The following is a 23,994-nucleotide window of genomic DNA, read 5'->3' on the forward strand; positions in this document are numbered from 1 at the left end:
CAAATGTAATTTTATATAAGTGGCTGGATAGGGAAGAGAGAATACCATGGTGCAGATCAAACATGTAATCCTCAATCTACAGTACGTAATACATTATATTTAATAGAAAGTAACACATTATAAGAATTAACAAAAAAATAAGATAATGAAAGCATCTTGTTGACAATTGATGCTAGAGATGATCGTGAGATTAACCAATCGGTAAAGTGGCAGAACTTGTACTGGACTTTAGTTGTAGAGTGGGAGCATAACTCTTGGATAAAGCCTTCAATTTACTATTTAGCCTATGGTCACTAGCTTTGGATAATAATCAAAATAATGAAATTATGAGTATAAGCAATCGAAATGTGGTTCCTGAGCTGAATTTTTGATCTGTCTCTAATAGGGTGAAGAGCTCAACAATAGTGAAGGACTATAACACAGAACTGCTGCTTCTCCGGTTAACCACATCTACATGTAGTTAGGATATCCACAAGAGGTGAAATAGGCACAGCCCACTGTCAGAAGACCTGTGGCAGATATAGGATAGGCTAGCAGGATTATATTTCTCAAACGACATGGAAATGTCTGAAATTCCGCTGGAGGAACTGAAAATTTGTTGATGGTTAGGTGTCCTAATCAGTATACTTGAGGTTGTTGTCATTGTGACTCTTACCAGGAAAAAATTATAAAAGTTGTCATCATCATAAGTTTTATGCCATAATTCCTGGCGAACCAGGGTTGGGCAATTTACCCCAATGATCCTGTGTGTCTGTACAGGTGAAATCCCTAGTTTCTATATCTTCTGTCACTTTGTATATCCACTTTTTTCAAGGCCTGCTTCTCTGGCACCTCCCATCTATGGTCGTAAACATACATTTCATGACCCAGCCATTTTAGTCCTTACTCATTACATATCCATACCATTGGGTCGCTTCCTACACAGGACAGACCCAGTAGATTTTATGGCTACCCTATCCCTTAGGTTTTCACTTCTAATCCTATCAACCAACAAAACATTGCACATCTACCTAATCATTTTCATTTCTGTCCTTTCTAATTTCTTCAGATTCTCAGCCGTCAGTATGCAAGCTGAGTATAGCTTACCTTTCATTCTCGTTGATGTTGACGTAAGAAGTGTAAGTAGGTCCCTAAATTTCTTCCACCTATACCTTCTCCTGGTCACGAGCACTAAGTCCATTCCTCCCACTGAACGCACAAAGTTGCCTTGATTTCCTAGACTACCTTAACACCACTGCATCTAGCATGGAGCCACTTCTCATACTTTACACAACTAATAGAATTTCTACCTACTGCTTTACCACAAACACCACACAGTCACTTAGCAGACTCCTCTTTAGCACATTGCTTATCAATAACCTCCACCACATTAGTGTTCCGTACATTCACTCTCAAACCTATGTCACCCACCCTACTCTGCCAGTTACAAATCTTCTCCCTTAGTTTGTCTTTAGTCTCGGCCTTCAAGACTAAGTCATCAGCATACAGGAGCTCCTTGGGTAGGATCTGTCTAATGTCCCTTGTTATTGCTTCCGTCACAATGGCAAACAACAGGAGACTTAGGAATGACCCCTAGTGTACTGCGTTCAGCTTGAAGCTATGGATATCCCCATGCACTGCCCATACCACAGTTACCGCTTCTTCATACATTTCCATGGTAACCATGGTTACTAGGCACTTCATCACCCATCTTAAGTGAAAAATATGAGAATAGTGACATTATAAAAAATTAAATAGCAATTTTTTAATTATGTCTAATAATTATTATGAAAAAACATGAGCAGAAATCATTTTCAAATGTTAAAGCTTATGTGTGCCCAGAAATTCCAAAGATATTAATTTATTTCAACATAATGTCTAGCAGAAAAAGCAAATAACCATACCTTTATTTATAGATGCCTTAATAAGTCCTACAGACTATTGTATGTTTTTACAACCAAGTAATCCATCTCAGACACTAAGCATCTTTATATTGCACCTGTGTGTGTCAAGTTCAGTACGTTTTGCTTCATATATACAGATTACTGGATCCAATAGGTATGATATTGTCTAATTTGAATATAATTTACTGTATAAGATTGATGATTTTAATGCATTGAGGTATGTACCTGGCAATGTGCTTTTTACGAAACGTTGTGCATACTGCCCTGCTGGCATGTGTTACTAAACTAAGAAATGATTCATATTCAAAATATGAGAAAAATCAGTTGTTTTTTTTTAAGAATAAGTGAAAACACCAAAATTGTGCAAGAAATATAGGCCGTCTAGTCACTCTAGTATAACTCCACAGAAAATACGAGACTCTCTCGTAGGGAGCTCCATTCTGGCAGGACTGGGGCAGTGGGACGGTCTTCAGCCACATCTCAGCCAACTTAATAGAAAAAGCCAAAGCAGCCCAGAACCACTACACTTACTAAATGCTGATTTTCAAACATTTTAACTTGAAAACAAGGGTTTCACTAAGCTGTGTTGTTTCAGCAGTTGATCTAGTTGGACTTGCAGTAACAAGTGTGTGTGGCTTCTTTTTTACTTCTTTTTCAAAAAAGACAACTTCCCAGAAGTGGTTCGCTTGTGAGTGGACAGCAGTGGGAGCTGTCCTGCAACTTTCTTCCAGTCTGGATCAGCTGCAGTAGATTTAAAAATACATCTTCACAAGTCCAACTCATTGTTTACTGAATGTAATCTATGTATTGTTTAATCAGTGACAAAGGTGGCAACTAACAAGTGTATTTAGCAAACTGTTTATCTGTTCTATCCAAATAAATACTGTTGCTTTAACTTTTGTTCCGGTGGTATTCACTAGCATAAATTTCTAACTTTAATCCGCTTCACATCATGGAAGGAACAATTGTCAGACATGTAAGTCAGCGTAAGTAGGTTATGATGTCTTGTCCTGCACTACATTAACAGAGCATTTATTCTTCTGGTGTAAATGCATTGAACCAGTGCTTGAAGTAGGACGGTACGTAACCTTAGATTACTAACCTGTATATAGAAACCTCCAAAAATTAAGCATTTCACTTCTCCAAAGGAGAATCCCCCCAATACCCCTCGCCCCGCTACCCCACTACTTTTACTGTATAACAGTATTCCTTTGAATGTCCAAGGGGGACATCACCCAATATAACCTATGTGTATCAGCACACATGTGGACCTCTGAAAGTGGACCCCTCCCTAATATTCACTTCTCATAACAAGGAGTTCTTTTCTTTCTACTCCAGCCACTGCATGGAACTAATGCTGCTCTGTTTTACACAGTGAACAAACAACCATTTTGTTGGTATTTCTATACTCCCACACAGAGGATACCTTTGGACATTAGGGGGAACCACCCTTTGCAACAGCTGTCATGTTTAGCCTACTCAAAAACTGTACAGAGCATGGTGGGGGTGTAGAAACAAATAGTCAAATAAGAAAATACAATATATATTATTTTTTAGCCAATTACATAAAATAATCAAGGCATCCCTAGTAGTATGTCTTTAAATGAGAACCTATTCCTTGTAATCTGTGAGTGGTACCCCAAAAGGCAGGGCCACCCTGACATTTCCAGGATTTCCTTGTGGCTAATTAGGAGCCAAAGAAGAGGATCTCAGGAGTAGGTCACTGAAGTTTATAAGAGTCCTTTGTAGGCATTGTTTTTGAGATAGATAGATAGATAGATAGATAGATAGATAGATAGATAGATAGATAGATAGATAGATAGATAGATAGATAGATAGATAGATAGATAGATAGATAGATAGATAGATAGATAGATAGATAGATAATGTTTACCCTCGGGTGGAATTGAAGAGTCGCATAGTGTGGGGGAGGAACGATCTCCTCAGTCTGTCAGTGGAGCAGACTGAGGAGATCGCGTAGTGGAGCAGACCACCACGTAGAAGAGGGCACTCGCCACAACCGTCTGATAGAACATCTGCAGCATCTTATTGCAGATGTTGAAGGATGCCAGCCTTCTAAGAAAGTATAGTCGGCTCTGTCCTTTCTTACACAGAGCATCAGTATTGGCAGTCCAGTCCAATTTATCATCCAGCTGCACTCCCAGGTATTTATAGCTGGATTTGAGTCAGATTTAGTGTTTTTTTTTATATTCTTTTATTCTGGGTATTAAGTTTCAGATTTGGATCATGTTTTGGTTCTCTTTCCTATTTATAAAAATCAGGCTTGTGGGGTTGGGCATAAAAGATGATTTGGCATGGTTTGGTATTTATAAAAACCCTTTTGGTGAAATCTGTCTCTTCAAGTCAGAGTTTTATCACAATTTCTATTCCTTGAGAGGTATCTGAGATATTTTGGGATTTTAAAGTCATTTCAGAATTTATAAAGCCAATTCCCCTTTTAGATCTGTGTAGGCCAAAGTCAGCCAGCTGATTTTGTGGTCAGGCTGACTGGGACGAGTTCTATTCTGGGTAGGCTAAGGAAGACTCCAGCCTGGTTTTTCATTTTTTTTTTTTGATGCCTCACACCCTTTCTGCCATGTCTGGGACTTTTCTGTAAACATTACTGCACCCATCTAATTTTAACAATGCAATGTGTTTATTTTGCAGATCTCTGAAAACTCCAGTTACACTGTAATACCACATCAAATTATGCAACAGTGTCTCTTCTACCCTTTAAGTGTAAAAAACTACTGTTTTAATACAAGAAAAATGTATTTAAATGTTGCTCAATTCTGTAATAGCTGGATCTTTAATACTTTAGGTATTATCAAAGTGCAGTCATTTTGTGACATGCCATTCTTTAAAGACAGAGGCTTTAAGCTTTCAGGTAAAATTCTATTCATGGACTAAGATCTATAGCTTGTTTTGTGTTTGTAAAACTTTTGAATGAAAAGACAACATGATTTACTCAGCAAATTGTCACACCATGCATGACATTCCCAGTGCCAAAGCAGAAGTATTCGATTAAATAAAACAGACTATTTTTTGAGGCAGGTCAAGAAATTTGGTCTACTCTGCTTTTAAGGCTAACAGCAGGAAGTCGCCAATATCTATAATTCACATCGATGGACAAACTGAGGCTGTTTGAAAACTCACAATATACACCTAAATACAAAATAATGGAGTTTTATAACAGAACAAGTTTCTTTTATAAAATAATAATAAAAAAAGAAATTTCAGATCTGAAGATCTAAAGTTCCTCCATCTACCATATTACTCCATAGCTTATTAATAAAAGAGCTATATATAACAAAGGTGGAAGAACCCTGGGCCCTTTATTAAATTATGAGTATTAATGGAAGAGATACCATTAACAAATCTTTCTGGCACTCAATTCATATAGAAGAGAACTGGGTAGTTGCATACATTGATACAGTGCACAACAATGGAGATAATGCACCCCATCTATCCATTATCCAATCCAACTCACGATCACAGGGAGCCATTGCCTACTCCAGTGGTTCTCAAACTATGGGGCGGGCCCCCCTAGGGGGGCGCGAAGATGTGAAAAAAAGAAAACCAGAATCTAAAATATGAAAAATACATCTATTGAAACCAAAACAAATTAACTTAAACTACATTCTGATACTAGAAAAATAAATATAGAGTTGGATAAATGTTGATAAAAGTTAAGTAAGTATAATAAAATATGCATCTATGATATATCATTAATTAAAAGAACAAATTGGTATTAGTGGGCTCCTTTCAAAAAAAAAGTTAGGGGGGTGCGATTAAAACTGTTATGAAAACTCGGGTCGCAAATACTTAAAGACTGAGAAACGCTGGCCTACACAAGGCAGGAACCAACCACAGAAAGGGCATTTGACTGTCAAGGAGCATACTCATGTTCACACCAAATCTTACACTTCTGCTTCTAATTTAAGGTCACTAGTTAGCCTAAAAGAAATCTTTGGGACAAAGAGGAAAAACCTTTGGACCTTTGGAAAAAAACACACACACAAACAGATAGAGTCTTAAACATGTCATTTCTGACCCTCATTAATAACTTAGTATTTCTTCCAGTGCATAGGAATAAGGGATACTATTAGCATTCCTGTCATTTTATTTTCTTTTTAATATAATTTAATAGCAGAAACATTAGTTGGGTTTAGAAACTCGCATTATTTCCCAAAACACAGCTTGTGTCTTTGTGGAGTTTTCTTTTTCCCTTCAGACTTGTGAAGGCTTCCACTTAGTAATTCACAGTATGTTACTTAATGACTCTATATTGGCTTGATGTGTGTGTGTGTGTGTGTGTTCTGCATCCTGTGCCATTCTGCGTCAGTTTTTACATGGCAACACCATTAAAATATGCTACAATAATAAGAATTTCTCTCAATTCTCTTGTTTATTTTTTTTTTTACTCCTGCCTATGGTCAGGCATAGGCTAGTGAGTAGTGAAGGCAAATCATGTTGTTTACTAGAAAAAACTATTGTGATGTTCATGGTCAATGCTCACTGCTTAGAAATATTTATTTCGTTTTTGGTACTTTTTGCATTCCATTGAGGAATAGTAAAGTTGCTCTTTGTTAGTTCTTTTGCTCTTTCCAGAGTTGTAAGCAAAGACACATGTTCACGATTGTTTTTAAATGAAACCTTTTTTCTGACTTCCTGATGGACTTTCAAAAGCAATTATTTAGATTTATACTATAAAGTCTCTTGTACAGGGGTGATTTTGTTAATTTCACATTGCCTGGTATTATACGCCTATTAAAAAGAGTAATACAGGATAGAATTATACTCTTTTCTTTTGGTATCAACAACAAAAAACCTACACATTGGGTATTTCATATTGCAGCATCTACTGACTGAGCTTAAAAACCAGAAAAGAAGGATGCTAATTTAACAAGATTTTCAATAAAATACAGGAATCAGCTTCTCTTTCAGAAATAATTTGAAGTACAAGCCTGCAGCTGTAGCTGCTGTAGAAATTTGTTCTAACAAACTTGCTTTAAGTTGCCAGCTGGTTAAGAAGAAAAGAACAAAAATGATCTTAGCAAGCAATTAGACAAGTAGATGGTAAGCAAAGTTTGTAAATAAGAACAACAGAAAGGCTTCTACAAAGTGATTTGTCTGGAGCCAGCAGGGTTAGTTCAGTAGAAACACCATGCAGTTAATTGTTATTGAATAAGTTTGAAAGTTTTTAAATGAAATGATATGATATTGTGAATGCCATCTCAGCCTTGCTTTATCAGGAGACAGATAAGGTTGCTTGTGAACTTTTCTCAAATGTTTTTTGCAAACCTATTAAAAGTAAAGTGCTATTTGAATATCTTTTTGTCTGTCCTTTACATTCCTTTTTTATAAATAGAATTTGTTTGTTAATCGTATAACATTTGCTTTTTTTTTTTTAATCCCATCACACGGCTTGCCAGAAGTAATAATAACATTAATGTTCCTTTTCAAATGCAGTGTTTCATGCAAAGTATTTTAAAAAGGAACCATTTTTTTACTGAAAACTTATATAATTCAGCTATTAACATGACTATCTATACCAATCTTTGAAAAGTCAACTCTTCAGCTTTTGGTGATGCATTACTTGACTTCTATTTTTTTTGCATTCTTATAGCTCATAAAAGATAAGATTCCTCTTCCTCACTCAAACATCAAAAGTTGCCAATTTCTTCAATATGACAGCTGTGTATATTTTTCAAGTGAGTCCTGCAGCATCACACGTTCTTGTGAGAAAGATGAAAATTGAAATGGATGACATAGTAAATTCTGGGTTTGCTGTAAAGGCAGACAAACCTAAAGACAGTCAAAATTCAGCAGAGAAAACAACTGAATGGAAAGATTACCCTGGGTAATGGGAATAGCAAAGGTTTAAACAAAGTGTCAAAGGTAATATTCCTAAACTTTTTATTTCTGTCTTTCATAAACATTTTAACTCTGCATTTTTTGAAAAATGGAACGCAGTGTTATGAGAGATAACCTCTATTCAGAGTGTACACTATAACTAGATTTTTAGGACATTTTAGTGTCATTAAGATATTAGATTAAGTTAAATAAAATTAGGCTCAATTAGATATGCTTGTTTTATGCAGATACTAATAAAATTTAATATTAATAATAATATCAAACTCACTTAATCCAGTTGAGAGTACCAGATGCATGAGCCTATCTCTGTATCATTAGCAGAATCTAGTCCATCCCAGGGTTCCCTGTGACGATCAATTGGATTAAGGAAGAGCACTGGATGGATAAATGGATGAACCTTAAGCAGAAAAGTGGTATCTGAAGTGCACTATAACTGAGTATAAATTAACATACAGTTGTTGTATGCCCCGCATAATAAGGAAATTGAGCAGGCTGTTTGGGGTCTCTCCAGTTTAGTCCTGAAATGTCAAGTTATAACCTGAACGACAGCTAGGCTAACTTCCTCTGTGAATTTAAGATGTAGAATAATAAAATACTATCAGTTATAGTATGTAGAGCACACCTAATTTTTTATGTTTATATTATTATAAAGTGACAATAAAGCATGTTTTACTTAAGAAAGGTTGAAGACTGACCACAGAAGAAAAAACTGAGTCTAATTTTATTGTTACTTTTATTGTACTGGTATTTCCTAGCATTTTTATTGTTCAAGTTTGTCTACTCATTACTCTTTATAGTGTCAATAAACAGTTTAAGTTGTTAATAAACAGAAGAGGTTGTTAACATTCGAAATTTAAGTGGAGCTCATGCCTAGACAGCATGGTTGGTTTAATACATGTAGAAGGCAACCATAAAACAATAAATTAAATTGTTATTGTCATCAGGAGGATGATACAAAACTTTTCAAAGTCCTCAGTTTAACTCAGATTTCATGTTTAAATCAAAGTGGGAAAAGAAATGTGTTCTATAGAAGAATATGCCTTTGCATGATACTTATTCCTTACACATAAAATTTTAGTGATTGTATGTGCTTGTAGGAAAGTAAAATAAATATGCTTTTGTTATGTTTAACCATTGCTAAATATGTGTTTATGTACACAAATGCCGCCCCCCCCCCCCCCCCCCCCCCCCACATGATTGAGGCACTGTGCAGCCAGCTGTGTTGTTCGAATGAATGTGGGTGCCCAAGCTGTCCAGGATACTTATTGTGGTGAATCCGCTGGGACAGGCCCTGGAAACAATGAGGAATGACTTAAGGACATGTATGTTAGGTAGAATGCACAGTGGGGGCTGGGTGGTCTTTTGGCTTTGGAATTCCTGCAGATTTCGTTTTTAATTCCAACTTATCTGGAAGTTATTTTTGCTCTTTCTGTCTTCCTGGTTATCTGGCCTCATCATCATACTCACCTTTAGAGACTTACAATTCAATATTATTTTTTAGACTCAACTTTGTACTAGTTATGTTATGTAAGCCTGTATTGATATACTTTTTGTTACTTACTTTTTATTATTCGTGCCAAATTTAAATTTATTTCATTGGTATCTTGTAAAGCATTTTGAGCTAGACTCTGTGTATAAAAATGAGTTAATAAAAATAAACAGTGTTGTTGTTGTAAGGTTTGACAGTTTACTGCTTTTGTATTGTAGTTGCAAAAATGTTGAATAGCTCAGAACAAGTACTCATTGAAGAGCATGATGCAAGAATAAACTGAATTAAATAAAAAGTAAGTATTGTTAATGTTAACAGACAAAACAGTTTCCGAAAAAAACAACAAAACACATTATTGCATTTAAATAGTAATTATATTTTACACCGATTGCAAAAATATGTGTTAACCAGACATCAGTTTTACCAAAGTCTGTACTCCATACTGTATCATAATGTGGTCTGCAGTGGCAGGCTGCTGAATTCTACTGACAGGCCCAATTTTCAGGCTCATTACATTGGCAGCAGACTCGTAAACAAGAAGATAGATCCTTGGTAACAACAATGTATTCTTAAAAGAGTAAGACCATTTAGATGTGATTACACTTAAACAATGTACTAGAAGTATATCCTAAATGAATGATCTTTTATGCTTTGGTTTAATATGGCTAATTAAGGGTGGCACAGTTGTTCTGTGGAGTTTGTTGCTTATTCACTATTGCAGAGACCTGAGGTCAAATACCAGCTTGGTTACTTGCTGTGTGCCATTTTTAAAACCTCCTTCTGATTGCATTGGTTTTTCTCAAAGGGCTCAGGTTTTCACTCTACATTACGAAGATGTGTTTTAGGTTAAGTGGTGACCTTGAATTGGAAAAGTATAAATAAGAATTGGTGTGCCTTTTCTGGGGACTGATTCCTGCCATGTGCAGGCAAGGGCTCCCTTTGACTATGAGTTGGATTATGTAAATTGTACAATGGATAGATGGGGTGCATTATATTTATTGATCAAGACTGTATCAATGTATGTGACTCTCCAGTTCTCTTCTATATTAGTTGAGTGCCAGAAAAGATCTGATAATGATTTGTAATGACATGTTTAATTCATTTATTAAAATGCTGCCAAGCAATATGGTAGATAGAAAAAGTTTGAACCTTCAAGTCTGAAGTTATTATTATTATTATTATCATCAAAAAATAACTGAATAGAGGTTGAAGAGTTTTTCTTATGTTTAGCTACATTGTAGAGTAAGTGTCTTTAATTCTGTTTTAGACATCATATTTGTTTCAGAAAGGTGTTCATTTAAAGTTGTTGAATTATTTTTCGTTATATGATTAAACACATTTATATCATCTTTTATTGTGCTGGAAGATTACTCTTACTGTTTGACTTGGCTTATACCATACTGCTTTTTTCAGTTTTCCTCTTAGGTTTGGCTATAATTCCACATGTTATTTATGATGTATGAATGCTTAGTTCCCTTTCCAGCCTTTTCCACTTTATAGGTTCATGGGACATTGATACCTGTTCTGCCCGCATTGAGGGCAGGAGAAATACCAAAGAACAGGACTCTGCTCCACCCCCTTACTATGGGAAACAACAGGTTCCCATTGAACTGACATGCAGGTCTTTGAGATGAAGGAAGAAAACAGTTAACGAAAACAAACTTAATGTAATAAAGTAACAATGTGAAACCTCTATATAGATGACAAGAAACAATCTGAAATGGGCCATTGTCAAAAAGTCTCACCAATGTTTTACCTTTACATCTAACTAAACCCAAGATATCTTTACTTACATGTACCAGCTTCTATTAGTGCACAGTGGAGTCCAACCTCACTGACTGCATGACATCCTGATACAGCTCAGTACCACAAATCAATACAAATGATGGTAGAGATGGCACAGAATTATAGTGGAACACAGTTTCCTTCTACCTAGGACATATACTAAACATACTGCCTTAGAATGCCAAATACCATTATTAAAGACCTTTGCCTTCTTGCACAGTCATTTTTCTCCAACCTTGATTCTGTCAAAATGTATGTACCACTAGTACTTACATCAGTAGATTCAGAAACACATTTATCCATTGGTTATACGGCTTCTCAATATTAACTCTTACTGACAGCAGCATGATTGTTTCTTACATATTTTTTCCAGATTTTCCATCAAATTTACCTAATAGAGGTGACCTAAAATGGTAAAAAGGTTGGCAGTAAACTGCCAGAGGTTTAAATTTAAAGTTTAGCTCAGCAAAACTGAAGAAAATGAAATTTAAAAATATTAGAAATAGGCCTTCTTCAGAGAACGGCTAATAGGTGACAGCCTATACAACCTATAGGTTACAACCTACAACAGATGTTCTACAGCAATTAAAGTAAATTAAGCCTTGCAAGTTGAAGCAAACAATTTGCAGGGGTGGCCCCACTTCTGTTGATTACTTAAAAAACCCTCTGTCTGTTTTACAAATTAAAACAGACTGTGTTACTACACCTTCTGTCTGGTTCACAATGATAAATTGGTTCAGGCAGGACTGACTGGTCAGGCAGGTGGCTGTCCTGACTCCAAATCCCAAAAGCCTCTAGGATACACGACTGAGCATGTGCTAGGGAGGCCCATACCTCCTGACTTGCAACTGGAATGATTGACGGTAGGTTAGGTTTGCAGAAGCTGGAAAGGGTACTGCTTTCCATGTGGTCTTTATTACAGGTGATCAAGCATCTGCAGAAGATGACTGATGAAATGGAGAAGACGGATAAAGCCCCTCTGAAGACCCTGGAGGACTATCTGGACAGGCTTGGCCTAGGACGCTCCGCAAAAGTTGATTCAGCGGTAGAGGTGAGTGTGTCCTATATCATACAATATAACAGATTCATAGGGACGAGTCAGGTTTTGCAGAGTATGGAGGGAGGCAGGGATTTTCGTCCTGCTTTCACACTCACAGAACATGAGCTCTAAGAGGGGAGTGACGGAGTTATGAATGTGCTGTTACCTGAAACATGGCTGGAGATGCTGCCCATATACGTAACAGGAAGAGTCTGGAAGTTGGTACCAGCAGAATGTCTCCCTGACTTCTTCTTGCTTTTATGTTTCAGGAGTTAGTCACGGACTGGCGGATTGTGGAATCCCCTCTTGGAGAAGTACAGCCCTCACGTGACGGACCGCCTCGCACTACTCAGCTGAGGGAGATGCCGTGTGAGAGGCGTCACACTGGGACTGGCCCCCTGCTGGTGTCGTACCAGGATGCTTACCTGGCTGGTTGCCAGTGTAATGGAAGGACAGGGTAGGGTAATTTGTTCTGGGCATTGTCTTTCCCAGGACACCAGATAGCAGCTCCCCTGGGGTACAGCACCACCACAGATTCACACAGGGCACATTGGGAATTGTAATTCTCTGGCACAGTACTATTGGGTTTCGTAATTCTAATAAGTTGGGCTCCAACCTCACCTAGAAGTGCTTCTGAACCACAGTCTTGGGACACCAGAAGTACTCTCGGGTGTTACATAAAAGTTGCTGCCCGCCTCAACACAGTGAGCCAGAGTTGGGAGGAGGAAGACGAAGCTTGCTGGAGGAGTGGAGGATAAGTGACAAAGATACAGAGAGCAGAGAAACATAATATGAATGTGGTGTGGAAAACACTTACTTGTAAAAGAGTTTAACACAATTAAACCCATTGTGCATAATGAATTTGTGTCTGAGCCTTTGTGTCAGGAGTTTGGGGAGCTGAAGTACTCTCAGGGGACTGCAATAAATATAAATAAAATATAGTGTCAAAAACACCTAAAGTATATACATTATTAATACATTCAATTAGTGATTGTATTGAAATGCTGTTACAAATCTTTTAGAGCTGTAAGGCAGATGTTCTGATAACTGCACTGCCCTTTTTACGTCTGATCACATACAGTTTAATGTGTGAAGCATTCATTGTGTTTGCATGGCACAGCTCCCAGTTGACCAATTTTGTTTAACGTTGGCACACTTATTCTTCAAGGAATTTTTCACGAAAGGCCCACATTCATTGAACTATCTAGAATATAGTGTACTGTACAAATTGTTGAAATTTCAAAATCAAGTAGAGAAAAGCATTTGCAAATTTGTGAACTAATCTATCTTAAAACAGAAGAACTATTCTGTTTGGCTTTAATTATAAATTAGTTTACAGTTTCAAATTTACCTTTGGAGAGGCTACTTCAAACTTGTATAATTTGTACATTTTCCTCTTTTATTGGTCTGGAAGCTGCTATTAAAATGCAAAGCAGATTCCCAAAACAAGTTATCAAATGGCAGGAGAGGTGCATGTGCATAAGACGCTTGTACACGAGCTCACTCATCCTGCTGCTTGAGGTGAGTTTATCATAAAAGTAAACAAAGAAAATAAGAAGAAGAAGAAGCAGCAAACAGTCACTTGTATAAAAATTAATACAAAAGGAAACGAATTAGGTAACTGTCACCCTTTAGGCATAAAGTGAACAAATATGTACCCACTATTTACTTTACACCTCATGGCTGCATTATCTACAATTTTAAAATTTCTCTCAAAGCTCCAGATTTGCTCCCATCATTGTCTGAATCAGCCATTTCAATTTTACCTTGAGGCTTCAACAGAGATTTTAACACTCCATCTGGTACTCATCTCAAAAATGTTTAAGAAATATGAACCACAGTTAGTCACAGACCCTCCACAACCATCAACTAACAACAGGACTTCTGTTAATGCCATTTTTATATGATTTGGATTGGAATCTGCCTTCTGTGAAAGCCATTGAGCCACCACAAGCCTGTTTGTAAAGCACTGTTAAAAGCCATGTTTTTAATGTAGTCCACTTAACTGCATTCTGCTATCATTGTTATTTTTAAATACGACACACTTTACAAAAACATTTAGGAAACTCTTTTTATTAAGTAATGAATATACTTAAAATGCTCCAACTTTGAAATCAGCTAACTAATACACCTGAGTGTTATGCCATTCGTACATTATCAAATTTGTTTTATTTGTTGATAGCATTTATTCATTCGGTTAGGATCATTTCTTTCATGTTTAATTCGTTCAACAAGAAAAACACTGAATTAGTTGGAAAACAGGAGTAATAAGAAGTTAAAAAGTATGGGAAGTGCTTTGAAACATTCCTGACATTTACAACACAGCTGCACATCTGACAAGACTTCATCCTGCCAAATAAACAACCATCAGAATTTAAATAAAATCCCCTGAGTGCAATAATTTCCTCCTAACACACCAGGCTGCTTGTATTCATCCATTCTGAGCAGACTGTCAGTACTTAAAGTGAGGCTTATACTTTTATAACTTTAAGAAGGCATGTATTGAGTTAATATCCATATAAAAATAAATGCAAGCAATACCAAGCATCTTTACAAGTAAAATGAATGCAGGAAGTATTTTGTTCTAGAAGTCCAAATTACCTATCCTATACTGAATTGTACCCAAATCATGACTAAAAAACAAAAGGATGGAGATACAAAAAAGAAAAGAAAGAAAAGATGTTTCAAGACAATATCAAAAACAATATTTCAACTCAAAATACACAATAGTACATTCCCTTAGCTTTACTTGTTCATGCATTCTATAACTTGCTGGTTTTAAATTTCATGGTACATTGATACACAATACTGTGCTCCCTCTAGCATCAACATTACTTTTTCACAAAGTATACATCTCTGCATGTATCCTGTTAACAAGACTTGCAGATATCTACCTGAAACTGTACTTTTCACAAAAAATGGTTTAGGCATTTTATCATTTAAAACCAGCAAAATAATTTCCAAACGCACTCAAGAAAGGAGATGGAAACTGTCCCTAGAATGACCTAATCCAGACTGTATATCAGACTTAAACAGAATGTTTAGGTATTTTTTAAGATTTAAGTATTGATGAGTCCTTAAGAAAATAAAATGGCTTAATAATTACAACAGAGTGTGCCTTTTTGGCTCAATTGTAATTTCTTGCGGGAGACAGAAATTTACTATCATGTATAACAAAAATGTACTCTGTGCTCTGTTATGGCTTGGGATTAATTAACTGTCTTGCTTCTCTTTAAACACATAGAGAGTACATACTAAAAGATACCTAAAACAGCTTGCCACTCAGGACTTTTAACCCATAATTTTTATTTAACAGATATTTCTAAGACAGTAAATAGAAGCCTATGAGAATTCCCTAAGAGTTGGACGAAAATACAGTACATTAATAGTAAACTGCAGGTGGCATGTACTGTAAAATAGGCTGAAGTAACACTTTCTTAATTGTTATCTTTTGATAAAAAAAATCATTCCTTGTAACTTGGATGCACATTACCTGTGCCCAGTGACTGTTGGCTTCTTTAAGTTCAACCTGTAATTTCTTTTGTTCTTCAGGTGAAAGTGCTGTGCTTCCAAGAATGAGACTTCCAGTTTCATTCAGATGCTTTAGTGCTTTTTTGTGGGGTGGTAACTCTTCCACTCTTACCTTGAAACAAGAGAAAATATATATATATGTATTAAAAGAAAATATTAGTGAAACTGAGACATTTAAATTGGAACTTTCAAAGAATTTGATCTCAATGCATAGGCCTTGGTAGTGAGTGGCTTTCTGTCACCTCATATTTGGAGACTTACACATGAACTTAGGGTGACATTTGAACTTGAATCTTGCTTGCTGACCTCATTTTTGACATTTCTGTCCTCTAATTTTATTGATATGGCTGTCTCAGCTCTGAGTTCACCCTTACTGTACTGTATTTGTGTTTCTTGAAATGTATAATTTTGTTTCTCTAATTTTGTTTTGTAGAATTTCGATGCAGTCTCTTAGTAGATACAAAAGCAGATAAGTTAAATACCACATATACTGTAACTAACAATAAATTCTCACTCTTTATATTTGTATCTGCAATGTGCATACATAATGCAGTGGAGAAACGCTGTTCTAGGAACTGTGGATGAAGTCAGCAACACGTGTTTGCAGAATGTGCAGTAATACACCACAGTCTATCAAAAGTTTTATTGCAGATTATATTAAGAATTATGAGGAAATCTGAGTAGTATTGCATCCCTTTTGTAACAAGGAACCAATTAGGTATGTTTTGAAAGTTAAATTATCTTTACTTTTATAGTTTGTGTTAATGTTAATGTTAAGTACAAGAAATAGTACAAGTGCAGACTATTTGTTAATGAATGGCCATTTTATTTCTAAGACTTAAAGAAGAAAAAATGTGAAACACTGTATATTTCATGTTATTACGTGTGAACATATTTACTGCGTAGATTCATATTAGAATTATTTTAAATGTAGTTAAATGTAAATTTGAGGAAAATATCAGCAAAATAATATGTTTTTGCACAGGTTTATGTCCCTAATAAGTTAAGAATTATCTCCAGAGCTTGTAATACAAGATGACTTATAACAAGAAATAAGACAGTGGCAACAGCACAGAAGCCCAAGATAGATGACAAAATTAATTTCTTTACTAGAAATTAACTCAAGATTCATGCTCCCAAATTCTTGTCAAGAGATATGGTGGTTTGTTGTATATTCTTTACACAATATACATTACATAGATTTATTAAATAAATACTATCTCAGTATATCTCTTTAATTAGTCAAGTGTTAATAATAGCATCTTCCCATTGGGTTGGTTAGCACAAAGGCTGTGTGGCTCTCTTTTAATTTTATGTTTCACAAGGCAATATAGAAACATCAAAAAAAACTAACTAAGAATTAATCAGGGCATATGAGGTTATTATAATTGTATAAAATTCACAATATTTGAATCTGACATATAGTTTAATAATGAGCCTTTGACATCTGTTATTCATAATGTCTATATACTAGTTTATATTAGATTGTAGTGCTCCCTGTGACCCTGAATTAGATTAAGCAGATTTGAAAATGCAGTTTTTTCTTAGCACAGTGGTAGTCAGGAAAGTCAAGACTATATTTAAAAGGAAGGGAAGCCTTCAGATAAAACAGCAGAGCAGGCCAGGGTCTTCATTAACCTGTCCAAAATAGCTTTACCCCAAATCAGCTAGCTCCCCAACTGTTAACTGCAGGCTTCAGCCCAAGCAGTTCCCAAAACGGAGAAGCTGGCTTTTAAAATTCAATATATATTTTAAAGTCACAAAATATCATAAATGCATTACAACAGGAACAGACAGAGAAAATTCCAGGTTGTAGAGACAATCCAAAACAATTAATCTTTATAAATGAATTTACTTATTCACAAAAATGCTTTAAAGAGCAAAAAGGAGTGGCCTGAAAGGAAATCAATAGTGAACAAATCTGAAATCACAATCCAGAAGAAGAATAAAAGTCCCAGAGAATAAAAATAATCAAGAAACCAGAAAATCTCATGCATTTAAATTTTTCATTAATCTACTGAAATGCTGACCGGTACTGTCATTTGCTAATAGTCGAAGAACCCAGACAATGACATTCTCCTGGCTGAACTCTGCATACCACTCGAACAAGAGGTGGGGGAAGAGGGCAGAATGCTCCCATCACTGATGGAAAACATGTTCATGATTTAGTTTGAACACAAAGTGAAGAGATATGACTGATGTCTCATCTCTCTTTTTAAATGTACCTACAAAATTCTGGCCTGCGTACTTGCAAACCAAATAAAGGCAATTATCAGATTGATCATCCACCCGGACCAGACCTATGGCAAACTAAGGTGTAGTATCTTTGAAAGTCTTGCACATTCTGTTTTCATGTCATTACTTTGCTAGTGAACAGCTGGAAAACTATCCACAAACTTATCACAACCAAAGATTTTATGAAACATGTTCCAGCAGTCCCTGCCACCACAACTGGACTTGTTTGGGAAACCATGACTTCCAGTGGTGTCCCAAAATACACAATGAGCTGTCAGAGATGACTAGGGGTTAATACAAATATTGGTGCATCATACAGGAAGAGACAGCATTATACATCTTCAGTAGGCTTTTCCTTGCACTAAAACACATAAGGTAATAAGCTCCATGAATAGCACTCTTTGGCTGGGCAATAATCACTTGTTACTAAGAACTGAAAAGATGTTGACCAAGGATTGTTATAGGCCTATCCACATCCTGCTTAGAAAATATCATGTCAGCTGCATCTATTGTTGACCAATAAGAAATGTAAACAGCCAGCTTCTCACGCTCCGAGGAAAGACCAAACAACTGCAATAAAGAGAGAATGATAATGGGAATGGCATTAATATATACTGATATTCGTACAACACTGAATAAAGAGAAATAGTTTATGAGAAACACTTTCTTATTAACTGAGCCACCTTTTTGCATAGACAAAACATATTGTTCCATATGAAATGGATACTCACTGAATTCCTATCTATTAGTGGAACAGTTGCTGAAATATGGCAACATACTGTCCAAGGCAATTTATAAGATAATGTTCTACTTTATGCAAAAATACTATATTTCTGTATCTTATCTCAGCATTCCTCACAATAATCATTCCCTTATTGATGCTTATTTTTTCCATTATGATGGCAAGATACTGGAAATTTGTTGAACGAGATTCAGTAGCTGCTGATTTATGATGCTACATATTGGTAAGACAAAGACCTGCATTACTTCTGAAATGTTAAATTCAGTATAGTACAAAGCATTTGCATAAACTAATGGCCAATTTCAGCCTAAAGTAGCAGATTTCCATGCCCTATTTGTCTGTAAATTGAAGACTATAACTTGGTCTTAAAATTGAGGACTGCACTGCTGGTATTGACCAGCTTGAGAAGCTCTCTTCAATTTGTTGGAATGCAATTATGAACCTACTGTACATGATAGTTTACCAAATTAGGATATAAGATGGTTCTTACAATCTTATTTAAATCATAACAAAATACTATAAGACCAAATTAAAAACAGGATTTTCTGCTTATACATGCAATAAGCAGAAATACAGTATATTTGGTCTGAATATGATCTAAAAATCAAAACACTGTTTAATACACACAAGTCATTCTTCTAATCATTTGAACAGATTTTGTAATATTATTCTATGTAAAATGCTTTGAGATAATGTTATTACAAAGGAAGCTGCTTTTCATTTGCCTATCATAGTGATTATTTGCAAAAACAATGAGGTGAACAAATCAAGCCACCCTAAACCCAACAACAATCATCAGTCACTTCTAGGTAATTCTCAGGTTTTGCCAGGTCAGCTAAAATACATATAATACTGCTAGTCTGGGACTAAATCTGGTTATTTTCCAAGAGGGCCGTGTCTGTTACACCCTCTGTAATAAGCACAAAGTGGGCATCCTCACTACATGCTCAAATAATCTCATTTGGTTCCTCTTGTCTTGGAGGAGCACCACTTGTTCTTTGAGGTCTTCTCATACTATTGAGCTACCCATTCTATCATGGATTGTAAGTTTGACATGCCTGCATAGGCTGCCCGATAAGTACACAGAGTTCATGACCATAGTTTAAAATGGGGATGTAGACTGAACAGTAAAAGAAAAGCTTTGTGTGAAGACTTAGGTCTTGCTTCACTGTCACACTCTGGTACACTGTTACTGCCCCAGTTTGTTGGTGAATCTCAAAATTACCTTAATGAACAAGAGTCCAAAGTGACCGAACTTCTCCACTCTTCCAGAATAGGACCTCAGAATGGCAGATTAAGGCTCATAGAACATCTATAAACACCTGAATTGCAACTCACAGACTGTCAAAGTGTAAATTCCTAGTTGTGCCTTAATAGGCTGCCATTGAAAATTATGAAGAAGACAGCAAAAAAGATGCCCTCTTGCTGGACTGCTCCAACCACATTAAGTGGACTTGACTCAATGCTACTGTATGTATGCAAATACAGATTTTACTCTGTAGATACAAGGAATGAGAATGGCATATAGATATGTCCCTGAAACTCATGCCTTCTTCAAGATACCATGGCATAGCAAGTCCAAAACAACAAAATATATGTGAACAGAACTGGCATAGTATCATAACCCCTGAAAATCTATGCAATGACAAAGAGCCAGTGCTGTCTTCCATGGCAGGTGATTTGTTTTTTTAGAATATTAGATTAATTTGTTGGCTATTTGATACTTAGGTTCATTTGATCCATCTGGGATAGGATTTAGCTCCTTAAACAGCGGATTCAGAAAACAGATGAGTGTGTGCTTGGTTATATATATTACAGAGAAGCCACTGCAAAAGCCATGTTTATTTTGGGTGTATTATATATATATATATATATATATATATATATATAATTCACTAAGGAGCTGACCAAGGCACGCAAGACAACCATGGGATATGCACGACATAGACACGCCCGCCAACTCACAGAGCCCCGCCCACCAACTGTAAGACCAAGGGATACGACGACAACTCACAGAGCCACGCCCACCAACTCTAAGACCATGGGACGAGAACGCCTGTCCGCCTGTCCCAGCATTCACCGCAATGTACTGGAGTGTAAAACTATCACAGCTGCTAAGCTTTCAGTCACTTGAGATTGAGCAATAACAGGTCTGTGATGCCCTTAGATGTCCGGAGCTGCACGCGTGCTACACTGAATGGATCAACGTGTGTCTACCCGGTGCCGAGAGGCGTGGGTAAGCCTTTGAACCCCATTCGTGATGGGGACCGCGGCTTGCAATTGTTCCCCACGAACGAGGAATTCCCAGTAAGTGTGGGTCATAAGCTCGCACTGATTAAGTCCCTGCCCTTTGTACACACCGCCCGTCGCTACAACTGATTGGATGGTTTAGTGAGGTCCTCGGATTGGCCAGGCTGCAGTCGCGGAGCGCTGAGAAGATGATCGAACTTGACCATCTAGAGGAAGTAAAAGTCGTAATTCCATAGGTGAACCTGTGGAAGGATCATTACCGGTTGTGCCATTGGACGGTTAGGACCCGAATCCTCTCGGCCCGCTTCCCCGCCCTCTCTTCAGAGAGGCGGAGGGGGCAGAAAGGGTGTCCTCCCTGGGCATCCTTCCCCTCTCCCCCCATTCCGCCCTCCGCACCCGACCGCCATCCAGCCCCGTCCCTGGCTCTGGGAGGTGGAGGCGCGGCGGTCCTCCAGTTTTCAGTCACAGACAATTGTATGTTGCTCTCTCCAGAGTTCCATCTTTTCATTCACTTACAGTTGTATCCTCAAACTCACCCCATTTGGACAACTGTGTCTTTCAGGAAGTGTTCACCCATCAATACATAATTATGTGGCGTATGCTACGCCACGGGTTGGCTAGTTGCATTTAAAACATTTAACAAATTCCAGAAGACTACTAAATGCTAACAAATAATAAGACCGTCAGTCTCAATCTGATTAAACCACATTGTCTTCTGTACTAGAAGTATGCCCTTCTAGTTCTTACTATGTCAGCTTCAAATCTCCTGTTTCCTCTACTCTCTGGTGCTTCTGATACCTATGTAAAAGGATGAAGGTCCAAGTCTTTAGAACCTTGATGATTCCTGTCTTGCAATATGGTTGCGAGACATGGATGCTATCCAATGACCTGAAACGAAAACTGGACTCCTTCAGTACTATGTCTCTTCGGAGAATCCTTGGGTACAGCTGGTTTGACTTTTAGTAGAATGAACGGTTGCTCACAAAGTCCCGAATGAGGCATGTGACCTGGGACTGGACTGCATGTCTGCCTGGGGTGTTGCCAATTGGGAGCCTGAGCTGATTCGTCGTGTGTTGGGTGTGGCAACGCGCTGTACCAGTGCATGCTCCCCAGCCTGTCCTGACCACTCTGGCTGCCTTTCGTAATTTATTTTATTGCTCTATACATTCTTTCAATCTTATATTAGAACAGTTGTTTTCCATTAGTTTCACAAAATCTGATAAATACATTCTCACTGCCACTTCATCTTGAAATGAAGTAATAGACCTAAAACAGCCTGTTAAGTAACTTGAATGACAATAAAATAATATCAGTGTGTAAAATCTATTACACTTCTTTTCTTTGAACTATGGAATTTCAGGTGCTGTACAATGAGAAAAAAAGAAAATACAGAGTTTACAATAGACAATACACATTATAACTTCAACTTTTCTTCAATTCTTAAAATTCCCACACCTGTTTAATCCAGTTCCACATTTCAGGGGAGCAGACCCCACACTGCAGCAGTAGGCATAAGGAAGGAACCAGTACCGACAGGTTACCAGCCCATTACTGAGCCCATACAAGTACACTCCATATGGGGGTACAACTTTAGGATTTGGGGCACCTGCAGGAGAAACCTCAACCAAACATGTGGAGAATGTGCAAACTTCACATAGCCAGACAGGCTATGAGATTCAAACCTAAAGGCCCTGAAAATAACAAGTATTCTCAACCCCACTTAATCCAAATTGTAGTCATGGACGTCAAAGCCCATATTGGCAGCATTGGGTGCAAGGTAGGAACCAAACTTGAAGAAGGCACTACTCCATTGTATAGCCCAATTTGGAATCAAAGGTTAAACTTTTGCAGCATAAGAATATTTCTGTTTCTACAAATAAATTAATTCATTGACCAATGTTTACTGTTTGTCTTAGGGAAGACGAACTGAAGATATTGAGTTTAATGTAAAATATACGTATCAATTTAGACCTCAAGTTTGCAGTTTTGAAGTGACATCTTGTGTTTTATTTAAAAAGTCAAAGCACAATGTAAAACTTTTTTTACACTTAACAACACATGCTCATTTGTAATAATAGTCAATTCCCTTAAGATACATAACACAAACCCAAGATTCTCTCTTAGGTTTTCATTTTTAAAATAGACATTCAGGCATGAAGAAACATGTTTATTTTTATCACGTACAATAGCTGCTTTACGTTCAATAATTCACAAATAAAGGAAAATATCCTCAGAGGTCCTTCAACACCATTGAAATTAGGTTAGGCCTCTTTTGATTTTCTGCTCCAGTTTTGTGCTATCCAGTTTCCATAGTTTCCAAGTGGTCAGATTATATTTTTTCTAGCTTTTTCTAAAATACTTCCCTGAACAGATAACCCTTTACCAACCAGAATATGGGTTTTGGATGAAAACTCTGGTCTCAGCATGATTTTTCCTTGTAGGATTAACATTTTCTGTAAGCATTTTCAAATTCTCACTCCGCATTTTCTTTGATTAGCTGTAACATGAATGAGAGTCCTACTTACCCCCCACGAATACTCTCTACAGAAATCACAGCTCAACATGGGGCGTCTGCCATGCTTCGCTGTTCACATCTCACCAGATGACTACAAATCTGTGGTCCCAACAGGGTGCACAGAACGGTTTAAATAAATATGTTCTTGCTGTCAGCTAACATCAGTTAAAAATATATCCACAGATCAATACTCCATTCAGTAACGAAGCATAGCCAGGTTTAATTTTGTGGCCAGGTGCCACTCGATAAAACAGTATATTAATATTTTTATGTCACCTGTTTTATTTTTAAAGCTGATCGCAATATTTATAAAAAATCCTTTTCATTCTATGCAACATGTTTAAGAAAATTGGATTCTTGAAGGTACAGGATGAAAAAATAGTGGTTGTAAATCAGCATATATTATGCATCGTTTGGTCAACATTCATTTGGGTATTAATAAATGAAAGAATATCCAAAGTTAGATATTTTATTATGATTTAAAAAATTTTGATTGTAAAGTATTGACTATTGAAGCTAACACTGTGAATGTAATTGAATGTAAATGTAAGAGTTTAATAGGAAGTAGTTTGGCACGGAAGACTAGTGGTTAGCCTTTGCTACCTCACACCTCCATGACACTTTATATACACCCTGGACCAGAACTGT

The 23,994-nt window shown here is 36.8% G+C and overlaps 1 protein-coding gene across 13 annotated transcripts in view; it reads right to left on the reverse strand.

The window, feature by feature from the left end:
- dmd (dystrophin) overlaps positions 1 to 23,994 on the reverse strand; it is a 2,688,357-nt gene that overhangs the window by 1,032,844 nt on the left and 1,631,519 nt on the right. For all 13 annotated transcript variants that reach the window (XM_051926236.1, XM_051926244.1, XM_051926242.1 and 10 more), the window contains one exon: positions 15,567 to 15,716. In XM_051926236.1, coding sequence (XP_051782196.1) covers positions 15,567 to 15,716 — 150 coding nt within the window. The remainder of the gene's footprint in view (positions 1 to 15,566; positions 15,717 to 23,994) is intronic.

This window comes from Erpetoichthys calabaricus, chromosome 4, assembly GCF_900747795.2.
Source record: "Erpetoichthys calabaricus chromosome 4, fErpCal1.3, whole genome shotgun sequence".
NCBI lineage: Eukaryota > Metazoa > Chordata > Cladistia > Polypteriformes > Polypteridae > Erpetoichthys > Erpetoichthys calabaricus.